Source organism: Xylocopa sonorina, chromosome 1, assembly GCF_050948175.1.
Source record: "Xylocopa sonorina isolate GNS202 chromosome 1, iyXylSono1_principal, whole genome shotgun sequence".
NCBI classification, from domain to species: domain Eukaryota; kingdom Metazoa; phylum Arthropoda; class Insecta; order Hymenoptera; family Apidae; genus Xylocopa; species Xylocopa sonorina.
The window spans coordinates 9112258-9133093 of NC_135193.1; the positions used below are offsets into that span (position 1 = coordinate 9112258).

General features: G+C 35.6%; 3 protein-coding genes across 4 annotated transcripts in view; 2 read left to right on the forward strand and 1 right to left on the reverse strand.

The window, feature by feature from the left end:
• Nucleotides 1-907: 907 nt before the first annotated feature.
• On the reverse strand, nt 908-6670 carry LOC143424379 (gem-associated protein 5-like). 2 transcript variants are annotated; one of them, XM_076896413.1, is made up of 16 exons: nt 6654-6670; nt 6014-6331; nt 5583-5941; nt 5171-5494; nt 4838-5093; nt 4517-4745; nt 4263-4347; nt 3830-4202; nt 3308-3617; nt 2999-3235; nt 2745-2892; nt 2361-2618; nt 2084-2294; nt 1764-1970; nt 1233-1668; nt 908-1169 (listed from the first exon to the last, which is right to left on the reverse strand). In XM_076896413.1, the coding sequence occupies exons 2-16, from the start codon at nt 6320-6322 to the stop codon at nt 940-942; spliced, it is 3972 nt and encodes a 1323-aa protein (XP_076752528.1). In that variant the 5' UTR covers nt 6323-6331; nt 6654-6670; the 3' UTR covers nt 908-939. The 2 variants fall into 2 exon arrangements, with proteins under 2 accessions (XP_076752528.1, XP_076752519.1); XM_076896404.1 differs by lacking the exon at nt 6654-6670 and adding an exon at nt 6582-6619.
• A 676-nt stretch (nt 6671-7346) lies between these two features.
• Nucleotides 7347-11806, forward strand: LOC143422835 (lipase 3-like). The gene is made up of 8 exons (XM_076893816.1): nt 7347-7362; nt 8532-8664; nt 10149-10329; nt 10458-10572; nt 10753-10996; nt 11081-11239; nt 11333-11560; nt 11648-11806. The coding sequence occupies exons 2-8, from the start codon at nt 8533-8535 to the stop codon at nt 11804-11806; spliced, it is 1218 nt and encodes a 405-aa protein (XP_076749931.1). The 5' UTR covers nt 7347-7362; nt 8532.
• Nucleotides 11807-15180: 3374 nt separating this feature from the next.
• LOC143433378 (UNC93-like protein) overlaps nt 15181-20836 on the forward strand; it is a 32380-nt gene continuing 26724 nt past the window's right edge. Inside the window, exon 1 of the mRNA XM_076910730.1 lies at nt 15181-15600. The gene's annotated coding sequence lies outside the window, so the exon portion shown is untranslated. The remainder of the gene's footprint in view (nt 15601-20836) is intronic.

A 20836-nucleotide genomic window follows, 5' to 3' on the forward strand; every position in this document is an offset into this window, starting at 1 on the left:
CTTTGTTACACGAGTAGTGAATTACCCTATATATTACATATCTATTGCTTTCCTCTCATCTTAATTACAAAATTTTAAAGTACTGCTGATTAAATAAGGAAATTCCTTAATTTTCATTAAACAGAAAGAATAAGATAAATTATATCTCCCGCTTTAGAAGTAAGAGAGAGAAAGATATATATATATATAAAGCTATAGACCTCACTCGCGAACCCCTGGCGCCATCTCTGTGAAAAGTGCTCAAACTGGTCGCACATTGTTATCGACAGCGAAGTGAACTACTAAAAACTACTAGCGCCATCTCTTAGAGAAATACTGAAACTAGTCGGGAATTAGTTTCACTACTTTTCACAGAGATGGCGCTAGTAGTTTTCAGTAGTTCACTTCGCTGTTGATAATTATGTGCGACCAGTTTGAGCACTTTTCACAGAGATGGCGCCAGGGGTTCGCGAGTGAGGTCCATCGCATCTGTCTCACTCCTTCCTATAGCTTTTTCATATATCTTTCTCGCTTCTACCTCTAAAGCGGGAGATATAATTTATCTTACTCTTTCTTTTCAATGAAAATTTCAAAGGAATTTCTTTATTTAATCAGCAGTACTCTAAAATTCTGAATTAAGGTGAGAGAGAGAGAGAGAGAGAGAGAGGGAGAAGCAAAGAGAAGGAAAGAGAAGCGGGATCGACATCAGGAAGGCAATAGATGTGTAATATAGAGGGTGATTTACTACTCATGCGACAAATTTTTACAGCTGATATTACACCTCAAAAGATCGGACCTATGTTTATATGAATTTTTTTGCTGCTTTTGAGGTGTAGTAATAGCTGTCAAAATTTGTTATACGAGTAATGAGTCACTCTATATTTGTATAGTATTATTAATGTGCAGTACTCTATATATTTTTGTCTGAAATCATCAAAATAAATAATTACACACATTTATTTAGGTTGTTGCGTTCGTCCATAATTTGGAAATAACATCTGAAAACTTGTTTTTAATAGTTTCGTTCAATAATTTGTTCCATAATTCATTCGCTTTACAATATATCATAACAGGGTTTGGAACATAAACAAGTTTATTGGAAATTTCTTTTCTTTCTATTTTTAACGTACTTAGTTCTGCCATAAGTAATTCTATATCTTGATCATTTTTATCTTCTTCTTGCGTCTTACCTAACAAATAAATTAATATGAATCATCATTATGCTTTAATTAAACAATATTTCTATAACTTACATTTACTAGAGGCTATTTGACTCTCCAGTTTACTAATATCATTTCTTATTGACCAATGTTTTACTGTTTGTTTATTTAGCGCATCTTCAAGCAAATGCTCAATCAAGTCAATATAAGTCTCAACATTATCGTTAATAGATTTTTTGTCTATACTGTATACAAGCCAACTTAGAAAAGCATAACATAAATATGCTCGTAAACTAATTGATATAGGGTAATCAGTCTTTCTGTAAATGCTTGTTTCATCCGTTAAACTTGTAGAGTCCAACTTGATAATAATTTCCATTAAGAAACTATGCTCATTTTCTAAATCCATTCGATGTAAAGTTTCAAATTGAGTAATTGTATGTAAAGCAGTGACAATATGTTTTAATTTCTGTTCTTTATCCATAGAAGCTACTGCTAGTGAGATTTCGTGGCCAACCGTTAACCATAACTAAAATAAAATATTATAATTATTAGCACAATAGTTCACATTATTTAATAATGGGATATCTCGTATGTATGTATATTTTAGATTATCAATCTTACCATTTCTTCGTTTTCTAAAGTATTACAAAAGCTACTTTTACACAAGTCATTATAATAAGAACTACAATCACCGCAAACTGTTTCTAAAGTTTGCAATAGACCGTACTCTGATTTTCCATCTAGCCACATTTGAATCATGTCGAGACTTACATTTTTCTGAATCGTTCTTCGGAGTTCTTCGAAGGTCAGTAAATGTACTTCCTGATACTAAAAATTTGCGTATTTTAAAAGATATCGCAGATGTTTATAATATAGAAAATACGAAATTATTCACCAAATTTATATACACATATAGTGAATGGTACAAGATGCAAACAAACCTTAAGATATGGAATTTTTGCTATTATAGTTCGAACTAAATCATATTCTGAATTTGTTAAAGCCGCAGTTACGGCTTGCTCGGCTACAGATTTACTTAAAGCATCATCATTGCATAACAGTGCAATTTCATATGCTGTTAATAATGTAGTTGCATCTTTACGGCGTGCAAGATGTTTTACTATGTCAGGAAATTCTCCTAATTTCGCATAACTGAAAATAAAAGTAAACCACGATGTTTTTTATTTATATTGCGTAATTCATAATTCTATAACTTACATATATGCTGTCTGTTCAAAATTGCCTACGTATGTGCTATATAATGCCCAATTTCTTAGTATATCTGTAAGAATTGGATCATCCGGTTGGAGCTTACATTTGGCAAGAATATATGCTTCTTCATATAAATTTACATCCTGAAATACTTCTATAGCTTTGTAAGTTTTATGGATACAAAGTAAGTATGATACTGCTTTGTGAATATTGCCCTCATTTATTAACTGATGCGCATATACTTCACACATATGTTTCCATGTTCTGCAACGCATTATTGTTAGCTCACTTTTACAACATTTCAGTTCTATACTCTAATGTTATGGAGTTTGAAGTTTTTACGTTCAGTGGTTATGTATAATTAATTAAATTCCATAAATATATACATACTTCATGGACAAACTAGGTGCAAGTGAGACAAGAAAGTCATTGAGGCGCTTCTCTGTAGCTGCTACCTCCAAGTTTTCTTCAAGTTTGTCACAACATATATCCATTTCTGTGGTCAGATTATGTTTTCTTGTACAAGTACGAGCATATTCTATATACAAAAAAGCGTAGAAAACGTATTTATCAGACAATTATCAAAACATAAGATCACATAAACATTCATAATCTATTAATGGTAAATTAACTAATATATTTACTTTCATCAGTCAAAAGTGACATAAAATTGTCTTGCGTTGAAAATAATACTGGTATCATATGATATGAATTATCCACCTGAATTTCTTCGAAATTAAAATTTTCATTTTTCATATTTCTTACAATATCTAAAAGTGAGTTAAGTATGGATATTTTATCATTCGCTGTTTTAACACTTGTCGCGAAATACGATGTTCGTTCAACCTTTTTTTTTTTTGCTTCCTTCGGAACCACTGTTTCTGAAATAATCAAAGATTTGTTATGCTGTGGTAATATATTAGCTATTGAGTATGCAAATAACATTTTTATACTTTGTATAGTCTGTAAAACATCCGAAGGAGAGTTATCGGATAGAGAATTTGTTGAATTAGTTAAATTATTTTCAATTGAGCTATCAATAGTTTTATCTGTTTTGTTTTGTTTCTTTCCTGTTTTTTGTTGTGGTTTCTCATACACTTTTTCTTGCGGTAAATTAGAAGCTACTTTCCATATCCGTATTGTAAAATCTATCGAGCCTGTTATAATGAAATCAGGATCCAGTGGACTCCACATGCAACATAACACTGGACCGCTATGTCCTGTGTAGGTAGCTATTAATTTTTGCGTTTCAACATTCCACACCTAAAATGTTTTAATACTTTGATGAAAGCAGATCAATTTCTATATCATTGTTTTAAGCTTGAAGAAGAAGCTATATATATTTGATATAATATTTTCAGAATTTCTTTTTATATTCAATATTTTTTAATTGAAAGTAAATACGTTAGCTATGGCTAATACTTATACATGTTTTTAAAGTAGTGAAAGAATGTGAATACAGTAAAAATTAATACCTGCGCAATTCCGTCATAACTACCAGATATTAACTGCCCACTAATATACGGATTCCATGCTAAACAAACAACACTTCTACTATGACCGGTTAAGGTCGCTACAATTTCATGGACTTTGTAAATATCGCAATTTTCTTCTAAATTGTCGTTTTTAGTCGTATCTTTTGCTTTTGTAAAATGATCCATAAAATTGGTTAAATCGTAAACCACTACAGTGCATGATTCGAAAGCGACTGCTAAGTAATTTTTTAACGGAGAAAGTGTCAAGTCTGTTGCTGTGCTTTCAGGATGCCATACTAAGCAGTGTACCATTTTTGAAGAAAACTGAGCACATCCGCGTGTTTCAAATTCTTGATTAAAAAACGAAATTGTACTGTAAGATGAAAAATATATTTTTATGAATTTCGCATATAGAACATTTAGTGAAACATACCCATTTCTAAATCCTGCTGCCAAGCAGGAAAAGTCTGGCTTCCAGGAAAATTCTGTGCATTCCTTCTTCAGCACAGATGTAGGTTCTAGTTAAAAGAATTATAACTTTTAATTTTAGTTTTTGAAGATAAGTATAAACAAAATTATAAAATTGCATTTTTTAATAAAAATGTTGATACTTTGTTTTGTTCAAAATTGGGACTTTTATGACACATGCCACTCTTATGATATTGATTATAAAACTTGAAATGTTACCTTGATTTGGTTTTTCTCGATCATAGTATACGAGCTCTCCTTCTGCACAGGAATATAATACATGTTGTTTATTTTTTGGATTTGGTCCCCAACCAATAACATATACTATATTTCTATGATATTGTCTATACACTGTGGGTGGTTTGCCACCAGTTATATTAAATACACCAACACGACCTTCTTCAGTGGCATATGCCAATAAATTTTCTTTTTCGGGATGCCATGATATCTAGGATTACATAGTGATATGAAAAAATCAGTTTATATGATCATAAAGATAATTAAAGAATCAAATTTTCGAATATTTCATCTAGGTTTTACCGCACGGATTTTTCCTTTAATTTTTTGCCATAGAATAGTTATATCAAAAGAAGTACTATGCGCTGCTGATAAATTCCACAATCGCAGCATCGCATCTCCAACGCCAAATGCAACGTGTGATGTGTCTAATGGACAAGCAGCAATACAGTAAACATATCCACCTTGTGTGAAAATGTTATGATCTATTTCAATGTTATTTTCTTTTATTCCACAACAAATAATTCTACGATCCTGCCCCAATGTCCAGATTGTGTGCCTGTATTTTATTAGAAATATTTGAATGTATGTACTTGCTTCATAATCATATTTAATTATAAATTTGTTACCAATAACCTTTGCTTCACTCTCCAATCCTCTATTAAAGTTTCTTGAATTGTTGGTACAGATGCGATACAAAACAAACCTCGGTTGTGATATCCATGTATTAATTTAACATTAGGTTTACTTTTTTTTATTGTTGATAAATCATGAGAAATTAATTCACCCCAATAAGAACTTGTCAGTAATAGTTTGGGCTCTATCCAGTTAATTACAATCCAATTGCCTACAGATACATTTAACTTGCTTTTGTGTTGTTGAGAATCAAAAGGTAATGCAGGCAATGAAATTGTAATTTCGTAACGTCCATCTCCGCCGGCTTTCCAAATAAAAATTGATCTGAAAAGTTTTATGAAATTTTAGAATAAATGTACAAAAAATGCAGTATATTGTTATTAGAAATCTTTATAGCAATTTTTTAAATTACCTATCTTTCCCTCCTGATGCTAATAATAAATCCCTACTAAGATTCTCACTTAGAATATTATTCTCTGAAGGACACCATGATAAACTAACTATTTCCTTATCATGTCCTCTTAGCTTATAAATTATCTTTCCTTTACCTTGAACATTGACAATGTATACTAAACCATTTTGAGAACCTACGGCCACAAGATGCGAATTATGAGGACAAGAGGAAATACATGTAGGTATCATTTTCCCTAATAAAATTGAAGAGGTCGTATCAAAATAAGTGTTCCATGAGAGTACAGAACCATCAGAGATTCCTCCATACAAGACATATGGATCTTTATGTGACCAATCAATAGATATTGCTTGTTTATCCTAAAATTAACAAAAAATTAACAATAAAGGATCATTAAGAATTTATCTAGCACTTAGAAACATTGCACTTACAGCTTCTAAGAGATGAGTATACATAATAGATAATGTTTCCAAATTCCATATTTTAATCGTATTATCATCTCCTGTAGAAGCTATTAAATTAGCATTCAATTCTTCAAAGTAAGGAGTAAACGCAACACATGTCACTTTAGATTTATGTGCATGCCTAATGATAGAGTATTGTAATATTTTCTTATTTTCACTAGGTTTGGCAACAACTATCATACTTCTAGCACCCCAAGCTACTGTACCATTATAAGAACAAGCAAGGATATTGCTTAAATACCAATTTGGCGAAGGAGGCAGTGTTACTTCGTTCATTTTTACAGGCTGAAATACAAATGGAAGATACCTTAAAATGCGACATGAGAAGGAGAGGTTACGTTATATATACATGTATCTGTTAAGGTTATCCGGTTTTTCTTTGACATTGACGTAAAATAGGTTCACGCGAACGTGCAATATTTACATCACGATTATAGTAATTACACGAAGTAATTATAGAATAATACTATATTCCTAGTTATAGTGAAAGTGATTTAGAGAAAAATATAATTTTAATAAAATATATATTATTTACCGGCATTGATTAAACTTCAAATTATAATACATATATGTAGTGTACATGGTATAAATATTCGACTAAACTTACTCTGAAGTGTACACTTTTTCGTTTTAAACGTCTTTTTTAATATTGTACTTTAAAAACGAATTTTGTTCTATTTACTAAGCTGTCAAACGATCGTAAATTCAGAAGAATTGTCTAACGCGTTAACATAAATACATAACAACGAAGACATTTATTCTATGTTGACCACTACGTAAATGTGTTATGTACGTATTATAATTCTGTCACAAGTATAATTATATTCTTCATATAATAACATGAATTAATTTCATTATGCGTGTAATACTTATGATTTTTAAAATAAACAGTTGATTTAGGTATATTGAAATATTTATTTATTTTTTGTGTTTTTCCGTATTTTATTATTTATATTGTCTGCTTTCGTTCAACTTAAGTGAATGTTAATTGACAAAAAAAGAATAAGAGATGATCAAGGAAACGTATTTCGAAAATCTTCGTAAACATAACCTCAAACTTAAATACAATCGTATTATCATGTAATTTCCAATTCAAGTTCTAAATAACGAAATTCAATACACGCATTAATTCACTAATATTACCACAAATTATTTCACAACAAATTGAAGTAGACAAACAAATTTTAATTAATACGTACAACAAGACACAATTGTACACTTCGAATTGGACGCCAGTATATGGAAGAGTTGCGCGAAGCGTAATATTGCGTTCTAATTTGTATCCTTATTCGTGCTAAACAGTGTACATATGTGAGGTAAATAAATATACGGTTGTGTCAAAAAATTCAAGATTTTACATAACAGTAAACATATTACACTCCAATAATTATAAAATACTTGGTAATCGCATGAATAAATAATAAATATTCATTTAAGATATTATTTTAGGAAAGCCTTTAATTTTTTTGGCAGAAGATTATTTGATTACTGAAAATGATAAAATGTAATATAAGATGATTCAAGTAGTTCGGATAAAACCGTTTCTCTAGTATTCCATAGTATACAAAGTGAAGTGCAATTCAATTATATATTTTGAAATCTCCCTCTGAAGGTATGTAAAAGGAAATATTGAATTTCTGCACGTTTAACAAAAGTTAACGTGTTTTCTATTTGACATAAAAGTATATATACATTTATAAGAGCACGTTGAATTTCGCAATTTCTTTATCTTGAAATTATTATTAGTCATATATTCAAAAAACGGATAACCACATTCTATAAAGTTCTCAAATCTGTTTTTCCTTCACTCGCTCTAACAGCACCTGTTCCAACACATCGATCATTCATAAAAATAGGGTATTATGTTTATTACAACGCTATCGAAGTGTTAATATTTGTTTCGTTATTTTTTGTTTCGTTTTATTAAGTTAATTAGATATTATCGTAACGTTCGCACAACCGAATTGATTTTCAATGGGCTAAGGGAACTATATATGTTCGATGCATCACGTGTCAATCCGCACAATTATTTCTAAGTAAATATAATTAATAAAAAGTTCAAAACTGATAGAGTTGCCTTCAAATTATCAACCCATGATAAATGGTAATCTGTACGGGTCGCTTTACATGTAAACGATACTTATTTTTCTATCTCAGTCATATGTGATTCAGCATTTGGACAATGAACGTGTTAATAAATGCATTTTTTGACATTGAAAACTATACTGTTAAGTCTTGCATGAATCATGTGTCCGGGTAATGTTTAATGTTCAAAACTCATTTCCAGTGATAACATCATTCTGGTCAACGGAAAGACAAATGATTATTAACGTTTCATCTTTGCTAGAAGGAAGTCTAAGAGCGGTGTTTATACATTTGTGCTAGTAAACACATTCGATAAATTTGCATGATATTGTAAATAAGTGTCTCAGTGTTTCTCATAATACTATTCTTTCTGTTTTGTTGTTTTTTGGAAAATACTTAGGATGAAAACCATCATCGTTGTATTCTTAAACCTGTTTATCGTCATTTCTCCTGCGATCTCATTCAGTATCATGGCCAGATTGCGGCATTTGCTTGGAATGCCCCCTAATACTGCCAATGTCGAGCTCAACACGGTAAGGATAGTGCTATAATCTTAATTTTATATGTTAGAGACATAAAACGCAATAGAGACTATGATTTTGCAATGAAATTTTAATCACGTATTAAAATCTTTATTGTTGTTGTGTGTTCACAATTTATTTCCAAATAGATAAGAAATGCGCTGGAATACACTATATATACACGTACTTCATTTATTGCAGCGATAAAACATGTACAAGGTCCGATCAATAAGTTCGAGGATATCATTCATAAATCATAGTAAAAGTGACATACGAATCTAAGATGTGGAAGGGCAAAACTTTACACATTTTCCTCTATAGGAATTGATCATGTTTCGTTTGGCTAGATATCGCAATGACTAAGAAGGCCGTCGTCCACTTAACAAGACAACGTCTGACGGTATCGGACCAGCATCAATAAATTCACTTTATTACACGTATCTCAATAGAAGTGCAACTACTTAACGACAGTAGCATAGCATTGATACTCAACGGTACCGTCTCAGCAGAAACTAACTATGATGCCTGCATAATCTTCCTATATCGTTCATACGTTAACTAGCATGCGTACCGCATGTTACCGCATTACCGGTAACAGTGACCATCTTCTTTAATTATCTTCCTTTTCGTCGAATTTTGTTACATGGATGATACATGGCTGCGAATATGTCAATGCAGGTCTCATGTGTTGCCGACGCGTGGACAACTGAATGTTGTTATGTCCGGTACTGTGCTGCTAAACGGGCGATGAATAGCTGGTTCGATACCGTTCAGGCGTTCTATGTGTCGATCTTTATCATTTGAACGCCTACGTTTATGTTAATTCATATCTTTCTAAACCTACATATGCCACTAAATTTATTATCTAAGAGTTTTTAGCATACTTCTGTTGTCCTACAACCGTTGTATTCGCCTACTCTTTCACTGACCGATTTCTTCCTTTTGCTTTCTTTAAATAGAGAGCTAAGAGGATGACGCAGTGTTTTGTCACGTGGGAGACAAAAATTAAGATATCATAAGGAAATTTAAATCTATGTGTAAACAATATGCATAATTAGGTACGAAATCGCTAAGAAAGAAAATGAAATTTTTTATCCAAAAGTATATTTGTCTTTCACCCTTTTTTGCTCGCGAGTCCAGTGAATTATTGCAATTATGATCATTGAAAATTAGTTGTCTGCAAAATGGTATAAATGCAGAAATTTTCTGTTTCATTGTACAGTTCCATATTTTTTTTTAATTTGTTAATTGGAAAACACGTTAAGCTTTTAAGTTACTAAATGAACTTATATACTTACTTATTGTTAACGAAATATTTGATCTTTATTCTTGGAATTAACATGACTAACGCGTGGAAAAATTATGTACGGTAGTAGCAGTGTTTTTACACAACATGATGTAGCATTTCAATGAATAAAAATATTATTATTAACAATTAATTAATAAATTTATCGCGTAACATTTTACACTAATTAATATTTGTTTCTTTAACATAGCTGCAGATAATAAGAAAAGATGGTTACCCGGCTGAAGCACATGTAGTATTAACTGAAGATAGTTACATCTTGACGATGCATCGTATTCCGGGGGAACCTGGATCGCCCGCGGTTTTCTTGCAACACGGTGTATTGGGCAGCTCGGCGGACTGGGTTTTGTCTGGGAAAGGGAAATCTCTTGGTAAAAGAAAATGGACTAGTTTTACATATTTATACCACGTCTATTTTAAAGGAAAAATTAGACATTTGGAATTGTAATGAAACTTTTGGATCATGCAGTGTTAATTAATATATTCTTTGTTTTTCCAGCTTATTTGTTAGCTGATGATGGTTACGATGTATGGTTTGGAAATTTTCGTGGCAATACTTATTCAAGAGCTCACACTACCTTGTCTGAGGATGATCCGAAGTTTTGGGACTTCAGGTATTCGTAAGAACTAATTATATACTGACTGCTACTCTACTGATAGCTTTCCTATTGCTATAGAAAAACTGTAACTTACGTATGTAATAAGTAACGATTAACAAACATTTTCATAAAAATTTAACATACTTAATAATTATTTAATTATTAAGAAAATTATTTAATAATATGTTTGTGTAGCTTTCATGAGTCGGGTATTTATGATCTACCGGCGATGATCACCTACATTGTAAGACTGAAGGAGAATATGTTGAGAGCGTATATTGGATTCTCGATGGGTACAACGTGCTTCTACGTGATGGCCAGCGAACGGCCGCAAATAGCAGGACTGTTGCAATCGGTGTATAATTTTGCCCCAGTAGTGTTCATGAAACACGTACAGAGCCCTTTACGGTACTTAGCACCGTTAGCAACTAGCTATAAGGTAGAAAATAACAATGTTAAGCAAACGACTACAATAGTTAGCTCGATGAAACGCTCCAATTTTTATCGCAATGTTTCCACTCAGGTAATCTTCTCTTTACTCGGGGAGGGCGAGTTTTTGCCGCAGAATTTTGTAATAAAATTCTTAGCAAAATATTTGTGTTACTTTAACTTCTTGGAAGAAAAAATTTGCGCTAACTCGATGTTTGTTCTCGTTGGCTTCGACAAAGCGCAATTTAATTATGTGAGTACACGTGTTGTATAAGCGCATGCAAAGATCTATGCCCACTAACGCTAATTTTTACTTGTTTACACAAACATTTTAATTGTTACACAGACGCTGTTGCCGACGATTTTGAACCATACACCAGCTGGTACGTCTACCAAGACCTTGGTTCATTTCGCTCAAGAAATCCAATCTGGATATTTTAGACAATACGATTATGGTGAAAGGCAAAACATGGTGATGTACAATAGTATCAAACCACCTGAGTATAATGTATCGAACGTTGTAGTTCCAATTGTGCTGTTTTGCGGGGACAACGATTGGTTTTCTAGTCGCATTGTGCGTGTTTCAGAAAATTTCACAAAATGCAGATACTTAAGTGCTCCCATCCTTTTATTCTATCGTTATTATTTATTTCCATTTCAGGATGTAATTAAATTAGTCAGCAAGTTACCAAATAAACCAATTATTTTTCATGTGCCATTTAAGAAATTTAACCACATAGACTTTCTGTGGGCCATCGACGCTCCTAAGCTAATCTATAAACCACTACTTAAAATGTTAAGCCGGCCAGTACAATACTAAAAGCTCAAGGACTTTAAATATTTTCTAATATGCACAGAGGATTAAACTCTTAGATTATAAAGTATATGGCCAATGTTTCCTGGAATTATTACTTAACAACAGTCAGTTTACAAATCATAAATGATAAAAGTGCAAAATTAATGTGATGTATGGAAGTCGAAATTTCAGTGAAATGATAAAGCTTTAGTTTCAGACTGTCAATGCTGTATCATCAGTCTGCTTGAAACAAACTTGCACAAAAACAAAAGAGTGTGTACGACTTCGCCCCAAACGTAATCGAGGGCCCAAGCAATGGATATCTTCAGCCTCCGCTCCAAAAATTTTTATTCTTTGTATAGAATACCCTGAATGTGTAAATAACTTTGTAACGTGTATAATCTGCGCAGCTGATCGGTCCGGTGGTGCATCCTGAATATTAACCTAACTTAGGCATTTGTCGCTCACTGGTGTTACGCAAAAAGTATTGATGTCATAATCTACGGGAACGGGCCACAAAGCCATGGCCTACTTGGTGGAAATTTCAGACAAATTTCTATTCCGTACGACAAAATATTACATCCATCGTATCGAATAATAAATTAATCTTGCAACAACATTCTATCCATTTTTTTTTTTAATTTCAATCGTTACTTTCATTACCATCTAAATCAAGGTATATAATACTCATTGTTTATTTCAAGGGACAAATCTGAAAGATATACGAAAAGTATCCATCGAAGGTGTGGTCATCTTCAAGGTGTTCTCATAGCGTTTACAGGCGAGCGTTCTAGAAATCAGTGTCGATAGGTTCAGTTAACGATTGTGTAATGGAAAAACACTGATGGCATCCGAGGGCCTCTCAGGGATACTCCAAGGATGTGACTTTACATACACGAGCTTTAGATTTTATTATGCGTACCTGGACTACATCCTTATTGCCTCACTAAGGCGGATCAACATGATTCACTTTGATGAAACAGTACAATTGTTTCAACGAACTTGAAAGGAAAGTAAACAAATTATAAATTATCATTCGATGAAAGGGTTTAAGCAAATTGTAATTTGGTGTTCACCTTGCTATTGAATTTCATATACGTAAAGCGTATTGCATACGTTGAATCGTATATTTGTACCATTAGCAAAAACAAAAACCGTTGGTCGCTGCAATAGCCTTTTCAAATTGTTACGAGATCCTTATGAAGTAACTAGTAGTGTTATGCCTTTCTAGGAAACAGAGCACAAATTTTTCCTGCGGCGAGAAAAGAGAAAGGTCATTTCTTGAGAAAATTGTCCGGTAACAGGATCTCTCAGGTCAAAAACCATAAAATTCCTTAGGTAATTCCTTCGGGGTTGGACAATTCGAAGCTTCTTTACGGTCACTCGAGATCCCTCCTAAAGGTCGTAAAGCTGGCGTTCTTACTATATACCGATCACGTACTGATTCAACGACGACAAAAGGATCGTATTGGAGTGCACACATCGCGACCTACCGTCTGCGACTTTTAATGCATTCGTATACACAACTTAAGTAGCTCATTATAAGGCACAGTACCGATTATAATCGGTCGATGATTCAGGGCTCCATAAACAGATGAGAGTGAGGTTTGACGTTTACCCGAATTATACGATTATTCCTCGAGATAACGACTTCATTTTCGACAGGAAAATTTATTACGTAATCATCTTGTTCCATAAGCTAAATATAATAAGATTATAAAGTTAATCATTTGCAGATGGGCAGACCTCGATTAGAAAAACAGTTATTTTCAGGTATATCACGCGTCTGCAAACAGGGAATACATTTGGTGTATACAACTTATTGTATATTTAAAATAGAGACTCTTTCAGAAAGATGACTCATTAGTTCGTCAAGTTTGTTCGTTAAGTTGTTACCCCCCTCTTTTGCTGTTTCAAGTATTACAAGGAATGTAAAACAGGTAAATTATATCTACAGTCCTAATTCAATGTAACAGATTTCATCTAAACTGATCATTGGTATTTTAATATGATCCCTTATTAGAAAAATTTGATATCGAATTGCTAAGAAAACTTTTCAATCGAAACGAAATATTTCTGGCACACGGAACTGCTCGATCAATTGTCGACATTCTGGTTTGATCATTAGTCACTGAGTGTGATCATTAAGTTTCCGCGTGTGTTATTAATATTCACGAACCGTGTATTGCTATACAATGCACCACACTACTCATAGATTTTATTATGCGTGTATCATTATCTAAGTACCGTTTTTATCCTTGCATTTACATATGTTTCATCCGTGACTTAGTCTATATATCTATTAATGGTATGTTATATTATTTAGATTATATAATAAGTGCAATTTTTATAACCCTTGTGACGACAGTATGATAATAGTTTACAATATTTGCGAAATAGGTATTTGCTGCACTATCGCTATCTGAGACGAGGGGATATCTAAAGCCCGAAGAAGGTGGATTATGCTGTGTAACTTAAATATCTCAATGTACGATTTCTTGTGAAAATTGCGGCAGTCAAACGGAATACAGTATTCTGGTAAGTTACTTTGATTAAATTTCTCAATAAGTCAACCAATCGTTTCTTATAACTAAGAACAAAATATGTTTGTATATAAGTTTTTTTCGCAGGCGGTACGATCGAATGGTAATTCGCATCTTATTACTATCGTTTCTTATCACTGATTCTACTCTAATGCTATCTTCTTTTTAGGAAATTCATTAGAAAGTTTTGACTGTGAAGAGCGGTGAAGATAATTGGCGCAAGAGGAAAAACACGGAATAAGTATCAATACTGAACTGTTTCAGACAAATGAGCGGAACATGGCAGACGGCGAGCAAACAATACTCGATTTCCATCGGTACCACCGCGATCGGGTCGTACGCGGGCAAAGTCGCGAGACACGCACGTGCGTGCGCTGGGTAGGCCGCGACGCTTGCGGTTCGGTGGTGGCTCCGCATGCGGCGCGGCGCGGGCTGTGTAGCAACACAGAAAAGCCACGGGGCGAACGGACAAAAGGAGCAGAAGGAGAAACAGGAGGAACAGAAGCGAGGCTCGTCGCGAAGGTAGAACGCGCTTGTATACCGTGCACTTGGTGTACCGTGTATCCGTACAGAGAGTGAGAAGGAGGCACGGTGGGAGAGATAGTGACAGAGAAAGAAGGAAGGAGAAAGACAGAAGAAAACAACGAGCGCGACTTTACGGAGCCTCGAACTCGAGAAGTCTTCGCGAGTCCGGCGAACCGACGCAAGACTGCTCACCGATTCCAAAGTCCGGCGGTAGGCTCAGTTGTCTCCGAACCCCCGTACCGTTCGGATGTAGCTACTTTGCCGAACAATCTCTACGCTTTTTCCACGCTTTCGAAAAGTCCGTCGTTTAACTCCGATCTACACGTTCGCGATTACCGTTCGTACCCTCCCCTCCTCTCTAGTTTCACTTGCCCCTTAACGTGAATCCTTGTTCGTATCGTGCTTTCGTGCGGTCCTCGTGGTGGCATGATACGGTAGAAGCAAAAAAAAAGAAAAATAATAAACGCGAAAGAGAGAAAGAAAAAAGTCGGCGAACATTAACATAAAAGAAACACGGTAGCTGGTAGAGTGTTGTTCTCGGTCCGTGGTAGAGCAATCGTTTCGAGCACCGTCATTTTGGTCTTGTCGACGGCCCGCGGACGTCAGTCGATCGCGTGCTGCCGATCGAATAAGTGAGGGAAGGAGGAAGAGCGCTGGGGCGGCGTAGAGATCGGAAGAAGACCCGTGGAGAACAGAAAGAAAGATCGCATCCTCTGGACGATAGACGATCGATATAAGGACTGTAAACACGTAAGTGTATTAACTTTTACTTATTTATTTTTCGTTCCTTGATTGATCTTGATAGGTCGTTTAGAAGTTTAGTTACGTACTTATAACTGTACATGAACCCCCCCGAATCTCTTTTCACGATGAGTAGGTCTTTGTATCTACTCTACTTCATTTCCTTTTGTTTTCTTCTAATCAGTGGCTTTGGTGAATCGACTATTAGAAACTTGTCGATCGCATGCATAGATCCATCGTGTTCTATTTCGAGGCGATCGAACGGAGCATTTCCTTGTAACTCGTTCCTCAATCAGTTCGCAAAGGTATCGAGAGCCAGGTGTATACACGCGTGCAGTTAGCGCGGGCTGCACATGTACAGTTATTTAATATTTATCACTGGTGACCTCATTTATTTTAAAAGTTATCGGGTATCGGTATTCCGTACGAGTTCGTGCGCTCGCTCGCGCCCATCAACGACATCGGTGGAAAAAGCTGATCGCGAGAAATCGGATACGCACGAAAACAGTGGCTTGCCAAGCGCAGAAAGTGTAACGTGAAATCGTCACCGCGTATTCGTGTACACAACAGTATGACGTGCTCGCTGTAAAAGTGAATTTAAAGGTTCCGGTCGAATCGTGCGGCCTGGGGGTTAGTCTGTGTGTCGGGATCGAGAGCATCGCGGGCCCTCGATCGATCTCGTGATCATTATGCTCCGATTGATCAAGTTACTTGAACTCGAATAACGCGAGATCACTTTACCAACCCGTGAGTCTGTTATTTATTTGACCTGAAAAGTCCTTTTAAGTTTCTACGCTCATCTTCAATAGCCAAGTTGGGTAGTTGACTTCAAGTCGCTTGAATCTGACACTGGAATACTAGAGTGGTAAAAATGGCCAATTTACCACGGGTAATATACGTTTCTCTCCTTGCATCTTGTGTACTTTTCCGTGTACCTCTCGTTTGACTTTCCACAGTATAAATAAATAGGTTTCGATCGCCAGTAATTCGAACGTTAAGTAACTTGGCCAATACGAATCAGTTATTTGCCCGGCTGGGAACATCCTTTCAAGTTTCCTTCTCTAAACGAGACTCGACTCTTCTCACCTATACCCCGAGCGCAAACCTTCGATCCTTGTTCTCCCTGGATCACCGAATTCAAACATGGATAACGGTAATCCCAAGCGAATGGTACAGCATGTCTCCGTCTCGTGGAGATGCGCGGCCGCGAGTTTTCACTGAAACTTTACGGTCGACTATCTGTGCTTTGCCTCGACTTGATAGCAGGTCGTGTAAGGTAGCGACACCGTTATCGAACGATACGAATATTCGAGAAGCAGCGTCGCGGCGGAGATAAAGAATCGTACGTGCGAAAGGTGTTTCGCGTGAACACGCCAACTGAATTTGAAATTGTTACCCGAGCCGCTCATTTTGGCTGACGCTCTGTTACGTTTAGGGAACGGCAGCGCCCATGTACACAGGTGCATAGGTCTTCGATTGAAGAGTTTCGGAGATCGAAGGGTTTTCTTGGCGGATTGGAATGGTCACGGAGGAATTCTTTGTTGGGGTGTAATGAACGTCGATGCCTGGAAAGGTTCGCAAGGTAAACCATATGGAACTGATAGTATTCGTTGTGTACTCGCGACTTTCGAAAGAACATCCGGTTTGGTGACTTACCGTCCTCGCGATTCGTTCGAGTCGAACCGCGCAACAGGTTGCAGGATTGAATGGATGTACAGAGGATAAGACTCGTCTGGTTGGCTAACTAATAGGAATTTAAATATTGGGGTTTCAAGGAAAAACAACTTCGAAGGCGGATAAGGATCATTTTTCTGGATATTTTAGCTTAAAGTAAAAAGTGTAATATAAGATATGCAGTAGAAGGTGAGGCAGTATGGCGTCCTTCTCAATTTAATTACCCTAACTAACATTTTGATTATTCGTAAGCGTGACATTGCGCAAACGAGAAACTGTGAGGATCGAGAGAAGTTGAAGTTAGAAACGTTTCGTAGATTCTGTGAAAAATGAAAATTTATTAAAAATAGGATTACCTTGAGTTAGGCAAATCAAGTTCAAACACAGTAATTATGAAAAACGGCATAATTAACAAGGACAGATTGACTAATTACAAAAGTAAAATAAACAAAGTGAATGTGGAAAATATTATTATCAACGAAAGTCGGCACAATTAAGTGCAAGCCATAAAATTATAAATTCCAAGTTCAATATCACGTGTAATTACACGAAATGTGTTAACGAATGTGATAATAAATAAAGGAAACACCTGTTTATGTTGTCGTAAACACAGACAACACACGTAAGAAAGTCTCTGTTAGTTTTATGGAAACTAAAACTAGCACACGTTTTTTGTTGCAAATTTCAAATTTAAGGATGTCTGAATTATGCAACACATCAACAACGATAAGAAGTCCAATTATCAATATCGGTTAAACTAAAATACACATTCTACGAATATTTATATTTTTTACAAGCGCAGTAACACAAAGTAAAGTAAAGTATAGCGTATCGAATTACATTTTAAACGTAAGACTACCGCTATTTTTTATTAAAATTCAATATACGTATACTGATAGGACTTGGAATTCCACTCATTGGTCACCTTTTAAGCAAATTTGAGCACCCTATTTCTCTCAAATCGCGATGATTACAAGTATCATAGAATTTTTGTTTTCTTAGGTGTTCAAGAATGTTAGTTGGTGCAATTAAACTGAGGAAGGCAAAATACGCCTAAAGCAATTGGTAAAGTACTGAAAAGAATGCGTGCACAGAGTTTTCCACACGAGGTTTCACTATTAGCAAGTTATTGGAAAACGCGATCAACTCTTGCATCCTTGCGTTCAGCCTTGTACGTGTGTGTTAAAAAGCACGGCTGTTGGTAGTTTTGTTATATACGATCTCTGAAACGTAATTTCGTTTAAGGTATTACATTTATTCTTCACTGCTGTATACTATTCATTACGGGCAAAGAAGTATAGAAAAAATGTTATACTAGCAGGCATTATGAGGATAATTTTTCATACACCATATATAGTGTACTTTCTCGTTAAAACTCTTTACTGGCTCACGGCCGTAACTTATACTTTATACGTAAATCTCGAGCTATGATCTGTGCTCGATCGTTTTCACCAGGGAATAAAACAGACTCCCCTGCTGTGACGTACTCCTAATATAACGTCTAATTGTTTCGAACAGTGACACAGAACGGAAGAATGCAAACAATTAGCGTTACGAGCTATGATTTTGTTAGACACAGCTGCGCTGAATTATGGTTACACACCGTGATTCCTTTTGAAACATTAAAATTCCAGGTAGCTGAGAATCGGCTAATCATTCTATTGCTACCAATTATCTACCATTTAATTCATTTCGATCAAACAAATCGAAGGAAATAAACGATGATAATTCGGTTTTAATGGTTCGCAGAGTTCGATACTATTTCATTCTGACTAATATCATCGATCGACCCGTCACACTGAAATGATGTTGGAATGATGTTACGATAACAACGGATCAGTATATTCAAAGCGCTCGTGAAGTAGTCCAGTGGAGTTTACTCAGGGAAGCAAACGTAATCTACTCGATGTGAATGAAGTGCGTCAGACTATCGCAAAATATTCTTGCACGACTACTTCCTTATGCCATTGCATTATTTAAAATCAATCACTGGCTTTGTTTGCCTTCCTGTGCCCGTACGAAGTCGGACCAACTTTGGCTAGATGGTCAGTGTTTACGTCAGTACTTTAACCTCGCGTCCCACTGTCCAAACGAAGACCTCAGTAAAAGCGTTCAGAAGCTCGTAGTTAGTAAAAGTAACTACGTGAAACGGCTCGTTAGAACTGATTTATGAAGCAGATATGAAAATCGTGCACTACTTTACGCGCTTAACTTAAAGCTTGCTGCATCTTCTTATGAAGGTCACGGTATAATTATTTTCTCATTAAATCAACCCCTTCGCTTGTTTCACGACTATTAGGAAGCAAATTTGGGTTTGTAAATTATTCATAACAAAATTGTTGAATCTGTAGCAGAAGCTTCGAACATACTCATTCAGAACCAAAGCAAAATGAAGAGAAGCTGAGTTAGATACGTCGCGAGTGAAAAGTTTTCGAATTTTCCAGGCACGTTTACCGCGAATCGTTGCGTGAGCCACGTGTTTCCGCGGAAATTTGTACAAATAGAGCGAACGTGGCTTTCGACGATGTAAAGATGACCGTCTACGCGTTACGAGACCATAAATCCAAGTCTGGTGGTAGCGTAAAGACTGCATAGTATACGCTTACGTCTCAGAGCGTTTCGTTGTGAAACGATTGAAGCATTTACGAGTCGATCGTTCCACGAGGACTTTCTAATCCACCGTATCCCGCGGCAAGGTGTGCCGCGAATGCTGCGAGTGACAGATTCCAGAATCGAAAACGCGACCGTTCGCGCGTCATGTTTTCGCGACGATCGTCAATTTTTCAATCGATCGAACCTGTTTTTCAACTTCAACCAGATCTGAAACACGCCAAACGGGTATACCCATTTCGCGTTACGAGTACACTACTACTACTGCTAGAGTAGTTTTCGATCTACGGTTTTCTATCAGGGTGCATCGAAAATCCGCGGTGATTTTCGATTTTCGTTTCTCGCAATTGCGAAACAATTCGAGGTAGTAGCTTCCCCCGACTCCAAAGCTCGAACATCGTTCCGCTCGTACTTGTCAATTTTACTTTTCGGCTTGCGAATATCTTCGCATCTAGGGATCATCTAGATTTACGATATTCCTCCCGAAGCTCTTCGAATTTTCCGTAATGTTCTAAGCTGCGTTCACGGTAAGTTGTGAATGAATCTGTTTCACAGCCTGCGGATTTAAGTCGGTCTCGAAGTACGCGAATTGTTCGTGTTGCTTGCACAATCTCCCTGATATTGAACGTGCGCGGATTTATTTCGCCGATAAAGGCATTCGACGAGAGTGCGGGCTTGCATACGTTTTCAAGAATGCGGCAAGAGGAATGCCATTTAGATAAGAAGAACTTTTTTTCGTTTTAATTAATGGTTAGGCTCTTTTAAATTTGTCTTCCGTGAAGCAATTCAGGTGGGAGGAATTCATTTATTACTTAGACAATGATGAAACATCGGTGGAACAACATTTTTATTATGATCGCTATCATTTAAAGAAGTAGTATACACGTAATGAAGTCGTAGGATTTTCATAAATCTTACTCGTAATCATAATTATGAATTAGTTCGCATTCCAAGATCAGTT